The 20,544-nt window shown below is 45.6% G+C and overlaps 1 protein-coding gene across 11 annotated transcripts in view; it reads right to left on the reverse strand.

The window, feature by feature from the left end:
* PDS5B (PDS5 cohesin associated factor B) overlaps positions 1-20,544 on the reverse strand; it is a 2,333,811-nt gene that overhangs the window by 2,111,414 nt on the left and 201,853 nt on the right. For all 11 annotated transcript variants that reach the window (XM_069639007.1, XM_069639003.1, XM_069639002.1 and 8 more), the window contains 2 exons: positions 6,640-6,726; positions 6,458-6,555 (listed from right to left, as the gene is read on the reverse strand). In XM_069639007.1, the coding sequence (XP_069495108.1) occupies positions 6,458-6,555; positions 6,640-6,726 (185 nt within the window). The remainder of the gene's footprint in view (positions 1-6,457; positions 6,556-6,639; positions 6,727-20,544) is intronic.

A 20,544-nucleotide genomic window follows, 5' to 3' on the forward strand; every position in this document is an offset into this window, starting at 1 on the left:
TAGGGTCTGATCTTACTCCCTTTTTAAATATAGGCACTATAATAGCACTCTTACATGACGTCCGGATCCTACGTTCTTTCAGGATATTTTTGAACAAATTTACACAAAAGTCTGTCCTCTCTTCGGGATGCTCATTGAGTGTTTGGCTTGTCAAACCATACGGGCTAGGAGCCCTCGACGTACTGATTCTCTTGATGTTCTCTAGTAGGTCGTCTCTATTTCCCCAAACATCTTCAACTTCCTGACCTTCAAATGTATTTTGGCTTTGCTTCTCAAACAGTGTGGTATAGTGGTCAATCCATTGGTCCTCAGTCACCATGTTACATTGGGTTGCTTGTTGGGATGCATCAATATGGTTAATGATTGATCAAAACGCTCTAGGTTCTTTTTCTGCTATTACATGTAAGATGTTTTCAGCATCTCTCTGCAACATATGTTTATGGGACTGTAACCCATTCTCTAACACAATTTTGCCCTTTTTAATTCATAATTTCAATTTTCTTTGACGGAGATATTAATTTCTCGGATTTTCCTCCTCCGTTCTCTTTTTTTGGCGGTGACATAAGGATCACTGACGTGTTGTCTTTTAAAATTTGGTTTGTTGTGCCAGAGTTGACTTTGTTCAAACAGTTGTAGAACTGCTGGGTATTCGATCGAGTCAATTTCTTTCCTTTTTTCGTGATCAAGTAAGGTCTTTGTTAACTTAGATTAAGAAAGAACAGGGCCAAAATCACTGTTTCTTCCCGGCTTTAAATGTACACTGTGTTGTCATGTGACATCGGAGATCCTTTTTTTCCGACCAAATATTAAAATTTTCACTAAATTGTGATTGCTTTCTAGCATAGATGTCACAGTAAGGTTGTATGTTTTCTCAATTTATTGCTCCGAGACATAGAAGTAGTGCAGTATTGACTTGGACTCATCCCTTTCCCAAGTTGGTTTAGGGGGCATGTCTCACTTGACATTTCCATTCATTAGCGACATTTCTCTCGCTACTATCTCATTTTCCCCCCATGTTATTTTTATTGGGGTCTGTTTCTTTTCCTTACAACCTTTTCTGGCCTTGCTATATTCCAGCATCACAATTTCCATATTAAGATTGCTGCATAATATAAGGTTAGGTTTGTTTTTTTCACTGGTCACAATCAAGTCACAAATGAAGTTAAGGAAGACCCACTCGTCCATTGCCTTATGATGCCAATAAATGTTGCTGTATATTACCAAATTTTCGTCCTCCTTTTGTTGTTTGAGCTCTATAAGCGTCAATTGGATGTATGGTGATGGGTTTGCTGATCTCACTATGCGAAGGTCCATATCCATTCGAACCAGGGTTATTAGGCCGGCCATCGGTCGGCCTGCCCTTCGCCTGTTTGATGGCAGTATCTAATGCTGTTTCATAGCCTTCAATACATAGGGGGATTAGCAGCCAAGAATCTTGAAGACATATGTCTAGAATGTTTATATGTGTTAAGGTGTTCCCAAACAGATGGGCAAATCCCAGTGTATTCCATTAACCCATCTGTATTATAACATCTTCTTTCGTTTTTAGATATTAGCTGTCGCACCTTGTGTTTAAGGCACCCGTAATCCAGCTCCAATTTTCATGTTCTCCATTGCTACGCCCCTAACAATCCTTTCCTCCCAGTTTTTCTGCTGTGTCAACATTGCAGTCAAATGTGATTTTAATCAGTTTCTTTTTTTTAAAAGCTCTTTTCACTTTCTCGGGTGTAGACATGTTCAGCTTCCTCCTCATTCTCACTATCAAAACTCTGCCTTTTTTTTTCTCCTCTGAGCTCCTTTGGATTGAGTTTTGACCTACTTTGAGAGTCGTGACCTCGTGATTAGCCTGATTTGATTCAAACATGACATTAAATACAACATCGTCGAAGGTTCTTTATGTCGAATCCTAAAGAGTTCAAGTCAGCGATGTTGTTTATGATCATATCCCCGATTATTCTAGAGTAAATGTGTAATACTCTGTCAAACATTGTTTCCTTAATGAACTCCACAGTTTTAATGTCATTCGAGGAAATTGACCGTAATTGTGGGATATGATAAAATAGTTGCAAAATAGCTCTATTCAAGATTAACCAATCATTCGAGTGGAAGATTCTTTCCAACAATACGCAATAATTCGAATCTAATTTTTTTTTGTCTCTTGTTGATGTTTTCCTTGGTAACCTTTGTCTTTCGCTTATCCTCTCTCCAGTCTTCCTCCAGATCTTTTTTTCGATTTTCTTTCCTTTCTTTGTTGGTACATGATGGGTTAGAATTTTTTAACTGTTGCTTAGCACTCTCCTTCTAGGGTGTAGGATTACAACTCTGAGACTTGGTCATCCGTTTGCCTGCCCTATCCATTTTGGTTACCACGATGGCTGGTCTCTCTTCCAGGGTTAGAAATCTCTTTTGCTGCCTTGCCAGTTCATGCTTATCTAGAGTGGTTTCCTTCTCCTTATATTTGTCACGCCAAATAATACATGTTCTCTTTGCGTTTCTGTCGACCAACCTTTTTGTTTCCTTTGGTGCGATTGGCAATACGTCTTCTTTGGGCTCTGAGTCAAGGCAGATACGGTCTTCCGATTCCCCCGCCTCTTCACCTTTTTCCACTTCTCTGTCTGAGCCATATTTGGATAGATTGAGGAAGATAAATTAATGGAGGACTTGGCCAGTTTTAGAATCATCCATCACTAAACTATTTCCTGCTTTCTCCGTTTTTTATTGGCATCTTTGCTCAAACCTTCAACACCTTCTGACGAGTGTTAGGGAGAATTCTTAAAAATGTGCTAATTCCCTTCACCTTAGAGACCCCCAGCAACTTTGCTGGATTTTGAGGACTTGATTTTTTTTTACCTGGAAAGAGTGTGAGCCTTTTTTTCCACTCTTTCATTTATTTTGATGTGTTTTAAGATAACTCCAAAAGCATCTTATGTGTGTTACACAGCCCCCTCAGTGCAGTGACACAGGGATGTCTTTTTTAGACTTCCAAAAGGTTTAAATCCCTTGTCTGGGATAAACTACTGTTTCCCAGATAATGTAAGGTTAAATTGACTTTACTACTCATTTGAAATTCCTAGACCCAGCACACACCATCTTCCTATAGAGTGATGGAGGGGTTACCTAGTATCCCCTGTGTTTAGAAACTCATGTAGCAGTCAAATGCTACCCTTTCCTATCAAAATGGCTTGTGGCAGTGGTTTTACAATGAACTACCATGATTTTTCCCGACCACAAACACCGGTAGCTAAAGATCGCAGGATCCATGTTTTTCGAGATGGAGCCTTAATCCCCTTTGTTTAAACAGGTCCCAGTCTTTTTTCGCAGTTTCTTTTTGGAAAGGTCCTTCTAGAGTTTGTCTCTGCGCGCCAAACTAGGTTGGGTCCCTTTGTTTCTATGCCTTTGGCGGGCTTCATGGCTGAAGACTGCCTCTGGCACCCGAGTGTCTGGGGTAGGCAGGAAGTGAGGGAGGTGCCCAAAACTCCCTGTGCTTAGTTTCCTAGGAGACCCAAAGGCACTCTGTAGTAATTGGCCGGCTGACTGTCCGGCAAGGACAGCCACCCTGCTGGGCGATTGACAGCTAGGCTGGAATTAATGGGAGAGAACTGAATAAAAGGCGGGGCTTTTGGCTTGGAAGGCAGAGTTGGCCACTGGACGAAGGAACCGAAGAAGAAGAACTTGAAGAGGATGCCTGCTGCAACTCCTGGACTGTTGGTTTTCCCAGTGAAGCCCTGCTGCTGTGCTGAAACTCCAAATTCATAATCGACAGAGAAGCCCCAGCACGGACGACTTCTCCACTTGAGTTGGTTGGACCAATCAACTCCAATGTAAGCCACCTGAACATCCTTCTCGAAGCTGGTTGAATTTCCACAGAGTTGCTGCTGCAAACCATATGGCCAGGGAGAGGAACACCAGATTGTGTGCGCTGCTTTTAAGCTGGCCTAGAGCTCCAGGAAGATCCACCAGACTCCCAGGAAGCAGAACTGACCAAACCCGAGCCCCCCCAACAGAGTGCAGGACCCCAGAAGCAAGGAAAGTCCATCTCGACAGCCAGGAATCGCAGTGTTACTATTTGCGGTAGACGCGAGGAGCCGAAACACTGAACAGCCACTGATTTTTAAGATTGCTGTTCGCGAGCGCTGACTTTCCCATTGCAGTGCAGGATTCCTCCCTCTTCTCCCCACGACTGAGGCCCAGGAACAGTGAGATCTGCTGCACTTTTTCTTCAACTCAAAGGTACTGTAACAAAGTCAGAGAACTTAACTCTTTCTGTAGAGTTGCTTGCTTCTTCTACGACTCAAGTCTAACGGCTTGTGGCCCTACATTTTTGATTCTTCTTTTCTTCAAATAATTCTAAAACATTGTGCAAAGACTTTTCTACTTGCCTACCAGAAGTGCTTCATCCTATATAAGACTTCTGCCCATTGACTTTGGCCTATCCTGTTATACTGAAAGACTCTGCTGTGGGGATCCAAAAGTATTTGCCTGCTTAAGAATATTTGTGGTCTCTTGTTGTTCTAATAACCGAATTTTCCTTTCACCAACTTATAACAGTATTCTAAAAGCCAACAGTAAGATATTAATGTCCCCAGCACCCTAGCTATTGAGGTCACCTGAGGGTGTAGGTTGAGTCTTTGGGAAATTACAAAAGGGTCTTTACTGATTTAGAAATTAAGAGTGTACAGTATTGAAGTGTATTTGGGTGTTATTATATTGCTCCCTTCTGAAGAAGGCATATTCTAACTGACTGATAAATTAATAATTGTTTATTCAAGAAACCTTGTGTGTAAGTGTTTATTTGAATACTTGTCACTGTGAATCTCTGTAACTCCCCTACAGCTCACACTGACCCCTCTTGAGATAAGCCTGGCTGCTCAACAGGCTACCAAAACTGTAGTACAAGCTTATACCAAAGGTTGGGTTTCCTATACCTGTAGTCACGGTTGTTTGTAGTGTTCCCAGAGGATACTGCATACAAACTTTGCCTAAAACTCACCCCGCAGGGTGGCTGTCCTCCAAGGACAGCCAAACAGCCACTCACCTTTGGGTGCATTCCTGTAACTAAGGAGACTAAGCGCAAGGAGTTTCGGGTACCTCCGTTGCTTCCTGCCCTGCCAGACATGCTGGAGCTAGAGGTAGGTTTCAGCAGTGAACCCCGCCAAAAACAAAATGAACTAAAAGGGACCAAACCTGGTTTGGCACGCAGAGTAAATCTCAAGAAGGACCTTTACAACAAGAAATGGCGAAAAAAGAAACTAGGGCCATTTTGACAAAATGGGCACCCATGGGTGCTATACTGCAACTGCGAACGCAGCCCACAGTAAAAACACACAATGGTAAGAAAAAGTAAACCACTGCCACCAGCAATTACTTGTAGAAAGGGAAACATAACAATGTTACATGAGAAGGTAAATAAAGGGGATACTAAGTAACCCCTCCAGCACTCTAAGATAGTGTGTGCTGGGTCTACAAAGTTACAAAAGGTAAGTAAAGTCAATTTCACTTTACTGCTCTTGGAAACAGTAGTTCAACCAAGAGAAGGTATTTAAACCTTTGGGAAATTCGACAGACTTCCCCGTGCCACTGCACTGAAGGTGCTGCGCGTCACAATGTAAAAAGGTGATGCCTATGGAGTTTGTCAGACTCAAAACCAAATGAAGCAGTGTACAAAGAAAAAAACCAGAGATTGGGGGGGAAAGGTCTCACTCTCTCCAGGATAAAAATTAAAAGTCCTAACGTCCAGGAAAAGAGTTGGGTGTCTCTAAGGTAGAAGGGAATTACTACATTTCTGAGAATTCTCATTAACAGCCTTAAAGTTAATTTGAAGGGAATCGGTCAGATTTTTATTTTACTTACAGTGACTTCTCTAGCAATACATGGACATAACTGAGAATGCTCACCAGAAGAGAATGTACATTTGCCCAGTTATTGGATAGTTACTGTGTGTGGCGTATCCTGGGATAAGAGAAGGGAAGGGAATTACCTGGATGCATAGTGCCCCCACTGTAGTAAAGGGACGTATATGTTTTTTTTAATGAGTGTTCATGTTTGAAACAAACAGTGGACGTATTGATACATGAAATATTTCATCATTCACTAACACTTCATTAAATGACATCACAGAACATGCATTTCAATGAATACAATTCTGTCTCCTATTGCTTCCTCCAATAAGTGTGACTAAATTGTTATAAATATGGAAGTTGACCTAATTTCTTTTCATAAACACTATGTACGTACAATTTCAATTTAGCATTCTCTGTTTTAGTATTGATCCAGTACATTTGCAATTATTTGTTTGGCCATTACAGGGTTATTAGACAGATGTTCGATATTAATCTCCAAATAATTTAGAAATTACAGACATTTCTGCAGCCAACCATTCAACACAACAGAAGAAAATATTTTAATTGGCTAAATTGTTTTGTATAAGGTTACCAAATGCAAATTAAGAATAGCTTACTTTATTACGGAGAAAAGTGTTCTGTACAACTGCGTGAAAATATCATTGCTATCTTCTAATTCGAAGCAAATGTTATAAGATTTAACCCACGCAATATTCTAGGACAAAAAGGGAACAAAAAGTTAGACCCAAGCAAACAAACTGAGCAAAAGAAACATCAGAAACAAATGAATAAAGATTACCTCCAGTAAATAGAAATATCGATTGAACTGTGGACTTTTTGTATCTTCTAGTCCCTTTAGCTGCCTTGTAATGAACATAAATATATCCTAAACAAAGAAAGAAAAACATTTTGAGAAGCTCAATTAGGAAGTTTTTTTTAAAAAAACATACAGCTTTCGAATGGTGTGGTGTATGCCATTTGAGGTGCCTGGAGGATAAACTGGAAAAATATGGTTAACAAAATATGGAAAAAAAGTTTCATGAATAACCTTGAGCCACCATATGGGTAGAAGGAAAGGACAACAAACAGGATTCAGAAAGGATTATTTAACAGAGCAATGCTATAAAATGAGACCTTGGTATACATTACATCACCCCCTAAAGCGATGGATCTGCAACAGTTTCTAGTGATCTGGTATCCAGAAAGACCAGTCACTAATCAAGTTGTTCTACGTGGTGCAGGTTTCCAGAAGTAAGGCTTGCACACAAAGGTGGCATTGTATTAGTTATATACATTTATTAACCAATAAAAGGGTTGGCAAAACGATCTCTGTTCCTAAAGCTAAGAGGGGGTTTCCTGCCTCAAAGCAATCTAATGTAAACGGTCAGTATGTCAAACAAATAGCCTGTCAATGTCGCATCCAAAACCCTACTTCTGACCCCAAAACTAACAACTTAAACCTAATGTGCAAGGATACTGTATTCCCAGTGTCTCGGGTTGTAAACGTAAATAAAGTTAGCTGTTCCTGTTCCACAAAGTAGTATTTGAATACCTAGCCAGACATTGGCTCCTTTCCCCTGAATTTCTTCTTGTTTCAGTTCACAAGGTAGGATCTCTTCTCCTCCTCATGTTTCTTGTACGTGGAAAACGGTTAAAAAGTAAACCCAGTTTTCACTCAGCCTGGGGACTGCTGTTCCTTCCCTGCGCATTTCAAGCTTCCCCAAAGGTATACCAAAGGTTCTCTGCTTTTCAGTACTTTCTTGCCTGAACTTCACCTTATCCTTTCAAATGGGTGCCGGTCCCTGACTCGCACAGAGATATCACACCAGCTTTGTGTACTCTCCTGCCAAGCATAGGTGTTTTCCTTGTCCGTCTCTTGGAGTCCCAGACCCTATCTTTCTTTGCCTCTTATATGGGTGCGGGTACCAGAGTTGCAACAATGTCTCTTACCTGCTTGGTGTACTCTCCTGCCAAGTATAGAAACGTTTCCCTCTGTTATTCTCTTGGTCCCAGACTCCCCCTTACCTTGCACTCTCTAGATTCCCAATTCCTCCCGGACCACTAGCACCTCTTGGTCTACCAGTGTACCTGTTTGCGTGGTTCGTGTCTTCAGGGCGATGCTCTGCTGTGAGGCTCCTGCAGCCTTCCAGTGCCTTTTAGAGACAGCAGCATCTTCGCCAGTTACTGCTTCCTTTTCGAGATGCAGTTTTGCTTACCACCAGCTCCCCGGACTTCGAAACGCCCAGAGGATTGTTTGGGCAGTGTAGTCCCCTCGTCCTGGACTACCCTTCATGCTCCCATTTGTGTCTGTGCACGGTCGGTGTCTTGCAGTTGGTCTACCTGCTTGTCGAGATGGCGCTCTCAATGTTTGTTTCCCTCTGCTATTTTGGATTGCCTTGGACCAATCAAATGTCGTGAGACTAGACCGTTCACTCAAGTTTTCTGGAGTGATCTTCGTACTCCTGGTCATCTCCTTCACAGAAATTGTATTGTAAGTACATGGAAAGAAAGTTGTGTTTTTAGTCAGGTCTAATATATCAGACTGGCTGTCTTGGCACTGGAGGGAATCATGGGAGAATGGCTTACCTTTGGCACAGGTGGAAATATACTGCATTCTCAGGGAATGGCCATCCCTAATCCCATAAAGGTATTTCTCTCCCATGCAATCCTCCCCCTGGTGCATCACCCATGGTCTAGTTTTCTTTTTATGGGGAACACGAGGGGGGGGGGGGGTCTCTCCTATGTCCTTTGCCCTCTCTGTAGCAGTCCTCAACCCTAAGATGCATAGATGCATACATATGTATGCTGTGATAAATCTGCTGGCGTCATCGATCCTTTCCCAGCAGTAAACTCTTCCCATGTGGCCAGGACACGGAAGCCACTACCTGATCCTCCCTAATGTAGTCGCCACCTGGGTCAGGATCACATGGGGGAAGGTGCCCTTCAAGGGGGTGACGCATCAGAGGGAACATGTTATCGCCTTTCCCTTTTAGGGATACCCCTCTGTTCCCCTTGCCTTAATGGCTTATTGCTATACCTCCCTTCACCACCAGAGAAACCAATGTGGATATCTTCCCTTGTATTGTGCACGTTTCCTAAAACTCACTACAATTCCTATAAAAATGAAGTATTGTGAAGAAAAAGCTGCTTAGAGCAATGAAGATCACTGACCGTGAGAAGCACAGAACACGGTCTAGTTGTGGAAAACTGCTGATCGGTGCCAGGACATTTAAAAGGCAAATCCAGGTTGGCTGGGAGTGAGACCGCTGTCTGAGTAGTCCTGAAGAGCCAATACCACCAAGAGGAAAGTGAACAGGAGTGAGAGGATGATATGGGGAGAAGGACCCTCTTGTCATGCAACCCAAGCCAACCTTCCGTCGGAGATCGTGGCTGTCTGCGGCTGGGGAGCAGTATCCTGAGATGTGAAGTCAGTTGCTGAAGAGGCTATCTCAAAGAAGCCAGACGTCGGGGGGAGCCAAGCAGGAAGCAAGAGGCGAACTAAACTACCAACCACTGAAAGGACCCAGAACAGCACAAGTCAGAGGGAGAGAAGCAAGTCTCTCCAAACGCTGCACACCGAAGATATAGGTACGCCGAGGGAGAGACGGGTGCTAGATCTATGGGAGGCTACGGAGAAGAATGAAGAAATACGAATATCAGTGCAAAGGACCCCAAAGCAGAGAATGAGTTAAAGAACATGTATTGGATATTGGCAAAGAGGGAAACCAAGACATGGTAATGAAAATAGGTGGACATTAAGTGTGAAACATGCCACCAAATATTATTGTGAATTGAGCTTGCAAGTGCATCAAGAAGGACGTATGAAAAAGCCTAGGCAAGAGAACTGACCAGGCACAGTGAAGTTTACAAGTGTTTTGGATAAAGCCCGCAAGAGATGCCCTGACTGGAGAGGCACAGTGCAGTTTACAAATATACTAAATAAAGCACAAGAGAAAAGACCTGGCAGGAGAGTATACCAGGTGAAGCCGAATTGCTTAACATACAAGTCACTTTTGCAGTTGCTGTAGAGACATTTAAAGAAGAATCATATCCTTAAGAACTGTTGTGTTGGGGTAGAGAAAACGTGTGGAAGGGACCACTCCTCTAGAATTGTGGATTGTATCCATTGGAACTTGTGGTAAAGTTACGCCTTTACTTTTGAACTTCAACAATTGTGCACTACCAAGGCTAAAGACCACACCCTTTTCCACCTTCGAGTTCGGTTTAGTGTGTAAGGGCCAGATTAGTACTTCTAGAGCATTTTGATTTGGACATCTTCACAACAGAGAGCCTCTTCAGTTTTGTTGAGGTAGGAAAACCACCTCGTAGCATAGGCATAGCAAGACCTTTCCCAACCCCTTATTTGTTAAATAAATGTTTATAGCCAAAACTATGAGCTCTCTGTGTCCACATCTCATACCGTGCTCTTCACAATGCATATATGTATTTGGTTGCATCGATGAAAAGGTTGACAACTAATTTGATATCTAAACTATGGTCATAGCGATGGCTACCATGAGCGCTGTAGTCTTTCAGTTACAATCGTACAAGCGGACAAAATTAGCTCCCACACAGCAACTGGCATGATCTGTGCTGTTTTTGTCCTTGAATATCTAAATTCAGGCGAATATGCATAGGAAAGCCTGAGCAATGTGGGTTAGTGGATGTCTAAGGGATAAAACATCCCAGTCCCATTTAGATCACAGTTTCTTCCCTTGACATTGTAAGTATGCAGAAGGAGGAAACGGACACACAGGTGGCATGATTGCCATAGACTGATTAGTAAGGAAAGAAAAAAATGAACTTTCCCTATCTCTAAAAGGGGTTTTCCTGCCTCAACTAAACAGTAAGGGTTCTGTCAGAATGTCTGTGTAAATCAATAGTCGACCATTGTCCTGTATCCAAACTCTACTTTGTCCCTTAAAACTAAACTAGAGAACAAGTAGACTTCTTGGTCCAGAAGAGGACTCCCTTCTTCTGGACTGGGGATAAAAGTTCACTTCCAGGTTTTGGCTTGTTCTTAGGGGACATGGCTCCCTTCCCCGGATTGAGACTGTACTCCAACACAATAAGTCCAAGCACTTCACCATGGCACACTGCCCATCACTTAACACTCTGTTTCACAAAGACTTTTACAACTTTGGTTACCAGGAGAATTACGCCCTTCTCCTGGTATCTTGGTTACAAAGTGTAATGCAACCAGGGGGAGTGACTCCCTTCCCTTGGCTTCTCTTTCTTTTAGATTTCTCAGCAATACAGTTCATGTATTGGTAGGGTCCCTGGCCCAGACTTCCCCACTGTCACCCACCTGGTTCTTCAATGATTATGCAGTAACCAAGACCCTCTCGTACTTCCACCGCCAGCCTGTTAACTCCTGTACCTTCTAGGACTTCTCTGGCGGGCTCTGATCTGCCTCAGGGTCTACCTGCACTCTGCTTGGGTTTCTTGTGGCTTCCGCAAGCTTCTCCTGCACTATAGTAGCTCTGCAGCTTCTGTCTCTCCACATTACACGTACCCATTACAGACCATGTGGTCCACCTCCACTGCGAGGTCGGGCTACTGCTTCACTAACGGTCCTCCAGTGTCTGAGCCGCTGGGGATGCAGTTTGCGTCTTCCTGCAACCCCAACTGCAGCCGCTTGAATGTCCCACGCTGAGCAACTTCCTAGTCCTTGCTTCTTCCTGGGATGGCTGAGCAACATTGTAAGTCCTTTGTTGCTTTTTAGCTCACATGGAATTGATGACTAGAATGCTCTCCCAGGTTACATGGATTGTTCTTTATGGTTCTGCACCACCTCCTCGTCCGAGTACTTGACTAGTACACTTACTTTGGGTAGTCCCTACTCTTTTTTGTCTCAGTATGTCTTAAAGTCAGACTTAAAGAACGTACATGGGAGTACTGGGCATAGTGTTGGGGCCTATGGGGTATGGAGGTGTTGGGAGAGTGATGTAATACAGCATTCTCCCAAGATGTTCTTCCTTGTCCCCAGAGGGAACTATCGGTTAGCAGCAGGGCTCCCCCTTGGGTAGAAGTGACGACATCTCGGGATGCGTCGCAACATGCAGAATACTTCTCAATTAAAAACTGTTCTTATCCTATGGCATGACAACTTCACCATTATACTGGCTGTGATTAATGCCTGGGTGATCCATGATCTTTTACAATTAAACCCTACAAAATACAAGACTTTTATTGCTGGTACCCTCGTACCACATGGAAATCCTATTTCTGGCCTACAGACCAAAGTAATTGTCCACCCACTAAACAGGTATGACATGCATTACTTCCCGAACAGCATTTCTGATGATTGTATCTGCTTAGATTCATATGAGGTGAATATAGTCCGACATCTAGTGGTAATCGCAGAGTATTTCATTTTTCTTTTGAAGATCAAAAGGGGACGTCGACATGGGCGTGCCTCTAACACCATCCCCAACGTGATGCGTAGTGTACCCAAAATCCCTCATGCGTCAAGGTCCCTCTGATTGTGTTTTTTCTGCTGTGAGGGAGTCCTATGACCACCGTGAGTGATTACAGAGAGAGAGGAGTACGATTTTTATGTTCCTTCTACTCCATGAGGGGAGGATGGGTGGGCACATGTGAATCTAAGCAGATACAATCACCAGAAATGCTATTACGGTAAGTAATGCATGTCTTCTGATGCTTGTTAATCTGCTTAGAATCACGTGCTGTGCATAGACTAGCGAGCACTACCCAGATCTGCTGGTGGGATGTGTGAAGGAACAGTAGCAAAGAGATGTCTTGGCACTGCTTGTCCAACCTGAGAATCGGACCTAGAGTGAGCATCTAGGCATTAGTGTTGTTTAAAGGTGTGCACAGAACTCCAGGTTGCTGCTTTACATATGACTCAAGAGGAACATTTGCAATAAATGCTATGGAAGTCCCCGTGCTCAGAGTAGAGTGCTCTAGGCTTAAAGGGCAGATCTCTCTTGGCAAGAATGTAGTACATTGTGATGCAGTTTACGATCCACTTTGATATAGCTGATTTAGAGACAGGGCCCCCTTCTCTGCCAGCTGCCACTGAAACGAAAAACTGGTTTGTTTTCCTTAGTGGTCTTGTCTTTTCCAGATGACAATGCATTACTTACCGTAAAAGCATTTCTGATGGTTGTATCTGCTTAGATCCACATGCTGTGCATAGTCCGACATCCAGTCGTCACTGCGGAGAATTGCATTTTGTTTTTCGTAGTCGAAAAAGGGGACGTCGACAAGGCGTGTCTGTAACACTATCCCTATAGTGACGTGCAGTGTACCCACAATCCCTCACGCGTCGAGGTCCCTCTGTTTGTATTTTTCTGCCCTGAGGGAGCCTTCTAGACATGAGTGAGTACAGAAGAGAGAGATATAAAAAGATGTCTATGTTCCTTCCATCCTATTGGGGAGGAAGGGTGGGCGCATGTGAATCTAAGCAGATACAACCATCAGAAATGCTTTTACGGTAAGTAATGCATTGTCTTCTGATGTTTGTTAATCTGCTTAGAATCACATGCTGTGCATAGACTAGGTGGGTTGTGAGAAGGAACAGTAGAGAAAAGAGGTCTTAATACTGCTTCTGGGAATCAGATCTAGAGTGAGCATCTAAACAGTAGTGTTTTGTAAAGGTGTGTACAGAACTCCAGGTTGCCGCTTTGCAAATGGACTCGAGGGGAACATTTGCAATTAATGCTATGGATGCCCCAGTGCCTCGAGTAGAGTGTGCTCTTGGCTTGAAGGGTAGTTCTCTCTTAGCAAGAGAGAAACAGAGTGATGCATTGCACAATCCATCTAGATATAGTGGACTTTGAGACTGCATCCCCTTCTCTTCCTGCTGCCACCGAGACAAAGAACTGATTAGTCTTTCTTAGTGGTCTAGTTCTTTCCATATAAAACAGGACAGCTCTGCGCACATCAAGTGTATGCAGGCTTTGTTCTCCAAAATTTGAAGGGTTTTGAAAGAACGGTGGTAGTTCTATTGACTGGTTGACATGGAATTTCGAGATGAATTTCGGTGCAAACTTCAGGTGTGTGCGTAGAACCACTTTGTCTTTGTGAACCGTTACAAAGGAGTCTAGAACAGAAAGAGCCTATAGTTCACTTACTCTCCTAATGGAGGTGATAGCTATTAGGAAAGCAGTCTTAAGAGTGAGGTCCTTAAGAGTTGCTTTGTGCATGGGTTCAAAGGGTGAGCCCATGAGCCTGTTAAGTATCACATTTAGGTCCCAGCCGGGAGCTGGGTTTGCTATCGGAGGGTGTATTCTCTTTACCCCCTCCATGAAGGCTTTGATAACTGGGACTTTCCACCATGACACTAAGTTGGGAAGTGGTGTATGCAGAAAGTGCCGCTAGGTGGACGTTAATGGAATTGAACACTAGACCCGAGTCCAGTAAATGGGTCAGGTACAGAACAATGTGCGTGGGAGAGCAGTCAACCGGGTTGATGCTTCTTCCTCTACACCAGATGACAAATCTCTTCCATTTGCTAGAATAACAGTGACGAGGGTTAAGCTTTCTAGCCTCCCTGAGGATGTCCATGCATCTCTGCGGGAGCTATAAATGTCCAAATTCTATGATCTCAGGAGCCAGGCTGCTAAATTCATAGTCTGAGGGCATGGATGCAGAGTCCTGCCCTTGTCCTGTGACAGCATGTTGTACGGGCAGGGAAGTTTCACTGGAGGAGATCGAGACATCTCCATCAAGTGAGCGAACCATGGCTGCCGGGCCCACATAGGGGCCACTAGTATCATGGTAACTTGTTCCTGGTGCATCTTGTGCACAATCTTGTTGAGAAAGGGAGTTTGGTTGGGGGGGGGGGGGGTGGAGTGTAAACAAATCTCCCTGACCATGGAATCGATAGACTGTTCCCCTTGGATTGGTTCTGGGGGTACCTGGAGGCGTAATCTTGGCATTGTGAGTTCTCCATAGTTGCGAACAGGTCCATTTCTGGGAATCCCCATTGTGTGAAAATGTCGAAGACGATGTCTTCGTGTAGCCGCCATTCGTACTCTGAGGGCAGATGGAAGTCTCTGCTGAGTTCGTCTGCTAGCAGATTGAGTTCCCCTGGTACATGTTGTGACAGTAGGAACATGTTTTGTTTGAGAGCCCACTTCCAGATGTTCTGGGACAGCTTGGACAGTCCTGGAGAGCAAGTGGCCCCTTGCTTCTTGAGGTAGTACATGGCTGTGGTGCTGTCCATGAGGACCATCACTGTCTTCCCTTGTAGGTGTGCCTGGAAGGCTTTTAGTGCCTTTAACACAGCCAGTAGCTCCAATAGGTTTATGTGCTTGGATGCTACGCTCCGAGTCCACACTCCGTGAGCAGCCTGATGGGATAGGTGAGCCCCCCATCCTGTGAGGGATGCTCTGTGGTTAGAGTGGCTTCCACTGCGGGGGTGGCGAATGGTTTCCCTATTATCAGGTTTTCCTTCGACCACTACCGTAGCGAGAGAACCAAGGCCTGCAAGACCACCACTAGATCGTCCCATTGTCCGCTGGCCTGACACCACTGGCTGTTGAGCCACTCTTGCATTGGGCGCATGCGCAGGCGCGCGTGAGGTACCAAATAAATACATGACACCATCATTCCTAGCAAGCGCATTGCTCTGCGTACCGTCACCTCTCGACCTGCCACATATTGAGGGATCTGAAACAGCATGTTTTGGACCCTCTCGTTGGAGGGGAAGACGAGGCCGTCCCTTTGTTCAAATTAGAGCCCCTAGGAATTGTTTGATCTGGCTGGGGTCTAAGCTGGACTTCTTCTCGTTGATGGAGAAGCCCAGTTGGAACAAAAGGTCTACATTCTTTTGGGTATTTGAGAAGCATGTTTCGTAAGAATCCCCTGTTATGAGCCAATTGTCGAGGTAAGGGTATACTGGGATGGACAACCTGCGCAGGTGGGCTGCTGCCACTGCCAGTACTTTCGTGAATACCCTCGGTGCTGATGCTATGCCGAAGGATAGCACTCTGAACTGGTAGTGTTTGTCCTCTATCATGAACCGGAGGTATTTCCTGTGCGCTGGCAACATTAAAATATGAAAGTATGCGTCTTTCATGTCCAGTGTTGTCATGTAATATCCTTGAGATAGCAGGGGGATCACTTCCTGTAAGATCACCATACGAAACCTTTGAGGTTTGACAAATTTGTTTGCTGGGCGCAGATCTAGTACAGGGCGCATGGTTAAGTCCTTTTTGGGTACAAGGAAGTACACTGAATAAATACCTTCCGTTACCTGAGATAGAGGCACGACCTCTATGGCCCCTTTTTCCAGTAGCTGGTCCACTTCTTGCAGAAGGATGGCGAGGTGTTCTGGTGTCATGCGTCGTCCCCTTGGGGGTCTGTACGTTGGGGAACGGTTGAATTCTATACAGTAGCCACGGGCTATGGTTGATAGTACCCAGCGGTCTGATGTTACTCCCTCCCATGCAGGAAGAAAGGACATTAATCGGCCCCCGACCGGCGATATTTGGGAGGGGACCCGAATCTTCGAGTCATTTGGTGTTGGTTGCTTGGGAACCTCTGGGGGTGGGAACCCGACCTCTCCCTTTGCCACGGCGTTGTCCTCTCTGGTTGTATTGTCCACTGGTACCTTGGTTAAAGGACCAGTTGTTTGCAGAGTACTGCTGCTGCTGATTTTGCTGCTGGCGTTGGCCTCGAAAAAAGCGCCCATCTGGTCTAAGGTTTTGATGGTGTCAAACTCTTTCTATGCCGTTTCTAGTGACTCATCAACCCCCTTCCCAAAGAGGTTGGCATCTTCTATAGGCTTGTTGATTAGAGATGCTTGCGTTTCAGGTTTAAACCCCGAATTACGCAGCCAGACATGGCGTTTGAGGAGTATTCCTTGGACTAGGGAACGACCAGCCATTTCTGCAGCATCCAGAGTGTTTTTCACAATGCTTTGGTTGACTAGGGTCCCTTCAGTAATCGTGGCCAGAAGCCGTGTACGTAGGGGTTCTGGCACCTCCTCGATGTCCTTACGTAGCTTGCTCCATTGTGCATCTGCGTAACTTGCTAGCAAGGAGTTGTTTGCAATCCTTGCGGAAAAAGCAGCAGAGGCTGTGATCCTCTTCCCCAGGGCATACAATTTTTTACCCTCTTTATCTGGTGGTGCCTCGCTGGTTGTCAGCGGGACCCCTGCTCTTTTCCTTGTATTTGTCACCACTAGGGAGTCTGGTACAGAGTGGCCCCTGACTTACAACAGGTCTGAAGGCGAGGGACTGAATAGTTTTTCTATCCTTGGGTTGACCCCTCTGACCAACGCGGGGGTAGATAGTGAAGGGATCATTCGTCTCCTTATTGAGGCGAGTAGGGGAATGGTTTGGCTGACTGGGGGTTTCTCTTTGATTACCTTCTCCACAAAGTCAATGTCAGGAGAAATCTCCCCAGTGCCCATTTCGAAATGCGCTTCTGCCTTGCGTAGTAGTGCATTAAATGCAGGTTGATCGTCAATAGGTGACGTGTTCCCATTACGTGAGTCCTTGGGAGGGGACAGGTTTAGGGCATCAGGGTCCGAAGAAAACGCTGATGGGGACTGCCAGGGCTGTGAAGCACCTTCCTCTGGGTCTTCTCCGAAGCCCCCCTCACCTATATCTGGATTACCTTCAAAACCCTCCTCCTCTGGGTTTTGTTCCTCTTCGTTGCCTAAAAATTTGTCGTCCTCCTGGAAGTGGGGGTCCTCTCCAGTGAGGTCATATAAATCTACATCCTCTTGGGAGGCATTAAACATCCTAGGGAATTTAGCCCTGGAGTCCTCCTGAGGTCCCTCTCTTGCCCTTTTGGGTATTGGTAGGTTTTGAGTCTCCATAAACCTCTCCATCTTCTCCATACAGAACTCTCCCATAACGTCGAAGAAAGGTTTCTGTCGTCGTCTGAAAAGCCTTCTGGTAGGCTAGGAGTCCCTCTAGATGAAGGGGGCAGTTCCTGCCTTCCTTCCGGCCTTTTCGGCGTTTCTCTAGCCTTCTGAGCGGTATTCGACGTATCTTTCGCCGTCCGCCTCTGGGTATCGGTGGAAACGATCCTCTCCAGGCTCTCGACGATTAATCTGTCTGTGGAGGGCTCTGGTCTCGACATTATGGGCGTCGGGTGTTCTACGTCGACGGGCGCTCTTTGACGGAGCGCTTAGTCTGGTGGTTTGGGGGGTAGCACCCTTATCTGGAGGAAGCCCAGTCACGGGTCGCGTTTGCGAGGGGGGCTTAAGACTCTTACGGTCTGAGGACGCCGGTGGAACCTGCGTCTCCGTTGGCGCAGATGGTTTCATCATCTTCGACGAAGAAGAGCCGTGGGTTATGTGTTTATGGGAGTGTTTTTTGTGTGCGTCAGTGTCGCCGGGGTGTTCATCCCCATAAGCAGGGCATGAGCCGAGCTTGTCGGGGCCGGGGACAGACAACGAGGAGCGCAAGCGCTCCTTAGAGAGTTCTACGACTTCCGAAACGGATGTCGGGTTATCACATTCCTTGTCACTTTCTGCGGCTTGTCTAAGTAATGCATGGCCGTGGTACTGTCCGTGAACACTAGGACCATCTTACCTTGGAGGTCTGTTGCGAATGCTTTCAGGGCTTTGAAAACTGCTAGCAGTTGCAACAGGTTTATGTGGTTGGATGCTACTGCTGAGGACCAAACGCTGTGCGCCCTCTGATGGAGGTGAGCCCCCCCCACCCTGTCAGAGATGCTTCCGTGGTGAGAGTGGCCTCTACTGCGGGGGTGGTGAAGGTCTTCCACTGCAAGAGGTTTTCCCTTGACCACCACTGCAGAGGGAGAACGAGGGCTGCCGAGACAACCATTAGATCGTCCCATTATCCGCTGACCTGACACCATTGGCTCAAGCGCCACTCTTGCATGGGGTGCATGCACAAATGTGCGTGTGGGACTAGATAAATGCAGGAGGCCATCGTCCCTAATAGTCGCATGACTTTGCATCCAGTCACCTCGCGATTGGCTACATAGTGAGGGATTTGGAACAGCATGTTTTGAACCCTCTCGTTGGAGGGGAAGACAAGCCAGTCTTTGGTCCGAATTAGAGCCCCCCAGAAATTGCTTGATTTGGCTGGAGTCTAGGTTGGACTCTCGTTGATCGAGAATCCCAGACTCAAGAGGAGATCTACTGTCTTCTGGGTATTTGATAAGCATGTTCTGTACGAATCCCCGTTATTAGACAGTCATCAAGGTACGGACAGACTGGAAGGGACTGCCTGCGCAGGTGAGCCGCCAATACCTTCATAAACACCCTTGGGGCTGAGGCAATGCTGAAGGGGAGAACCTTGAACTGACAGTGCTGGTTGTCGATCATGAACATTAGGTACTTTCTGTGCACTGGCAACATTGAAATATCAAAGCATGCATCTTTCATATCCAGTGTTGCCATGTAATCACTCTGCATCAGAGGAATTACTTCCTGCAATGTTGTCATTCTGAACTTTTGTGGCTTGACAAATTTGTTTGCTTAGCGCAGGTATAAGACAGGGCGCATGGTGAGATCCTTTTTGGGTATAAGGAAGTACACTGAATAAATACCTTTGTTTACCTGATGAATGGGGATGAATTTTATGAAGGAGAGGGGCGAAACAGTTTCTCAACCTGAGGGTTGATAGCCCTTGTAAGGGATGGGGACAACAAAGATGGTGCAAGGCACTTCTTGATGAAATTTAGCAGGGGGTTGCCTGACTTGTAGGTTTTTCCTTTCAGAAGGTCCTCAACAAAGTCAGTGTCTTGTACAGCTTCCTGCGTGGCAATTTGGAAATAGTCTGCAGCCTTTTCAGGATCGCATTAAAAGCCATCTGATCGTCAATCGGCGATGCCTGCCTTTGAGGTGTCCGAGTCAGGAGTTGGAGTGAGGGAAAGCCAAGGTGCTTCCTCTACATGCTGATCTCAGCCCCAATCTGAGCACTGGTCAGGTATGTCCTGTCCAAACGGATTGCCTTCATGACCACAGGGTTCCTTGTAGACCTTTTCTGGTTCCAAGAACTCAAAAACTTTGTGGAGTTTGGCTTGAAAGCTTCAGCACCTTTGGTAAACTAGGGCAGGAATCTTCTCCCTATGTCTCTTAGGGGTAAAACTTTTCTGAAAAGTCTACAAACTGATAGCTTGTCCATATAGCTCTAAAATCTCACTCTGGTCCACAGGGATGAATCAGAGGGGTCAGGAGGGGATCTGGGGGGGAAAGAGGCTCTCCAGAAGGAAAAGGGTCCTTAGAAGGAAGGGACTTATCAGACAAAGCCTTAGAGAGGGGCTGGGACCCTTCAGAATACACCCCTCGATGAGAGGGTGTGCTTTTTGGCCTATCCGCCGCCAAAACATTAGCTGCGAGAATCTCGAGTAGCTCTGGTGGAGGAGGGAGAGATTTGACGCATATGTCGGAGACGTGGTTTTCGGCTGTGCCGAAACCTTTGGAGCGGACACGCTTTAAGATGGCACTGGAGTGTTTTTCTTTATTTTTTAGAAGAGCCGTCCAAATGGGTGGAATGCCGGGACGCATTCCTAAACAACGGATGCAGGGAGGGCGGCTGATTGTGAGAATTGGTAGGCGCAGTCTAAACTTTTCGGCTGGCAAGTTGGCGTTGGATGCTTCCTCGACATATCCGCTCGTGGGGTTGTACGTTTAGCCTTCGATGGTCTGGGTGTGCCCCTGTGCCCGGGGTATGATCTCCCCATAGGAGTGCCGCACCCTGCCTATCAGGGACAGGCAACTGGGAACCGGACGGTTCTGTGGAAAGGT

This window comes from Ambystoma mexicanum, chromosome 7q (assembly GCF_040938575.1).
Source record: "Ambystoma mexicanum isolate Mex_15411 chromosome 7q, UKY_AmexF1_1, whole genome shotgun sequence".
Lineage (NCBI taxonomy): Eukaryota > Metazoa > Chordata > Amphibia > Caudata > Ambystomatidae > Ambystoma > Ambystoma mexicanum.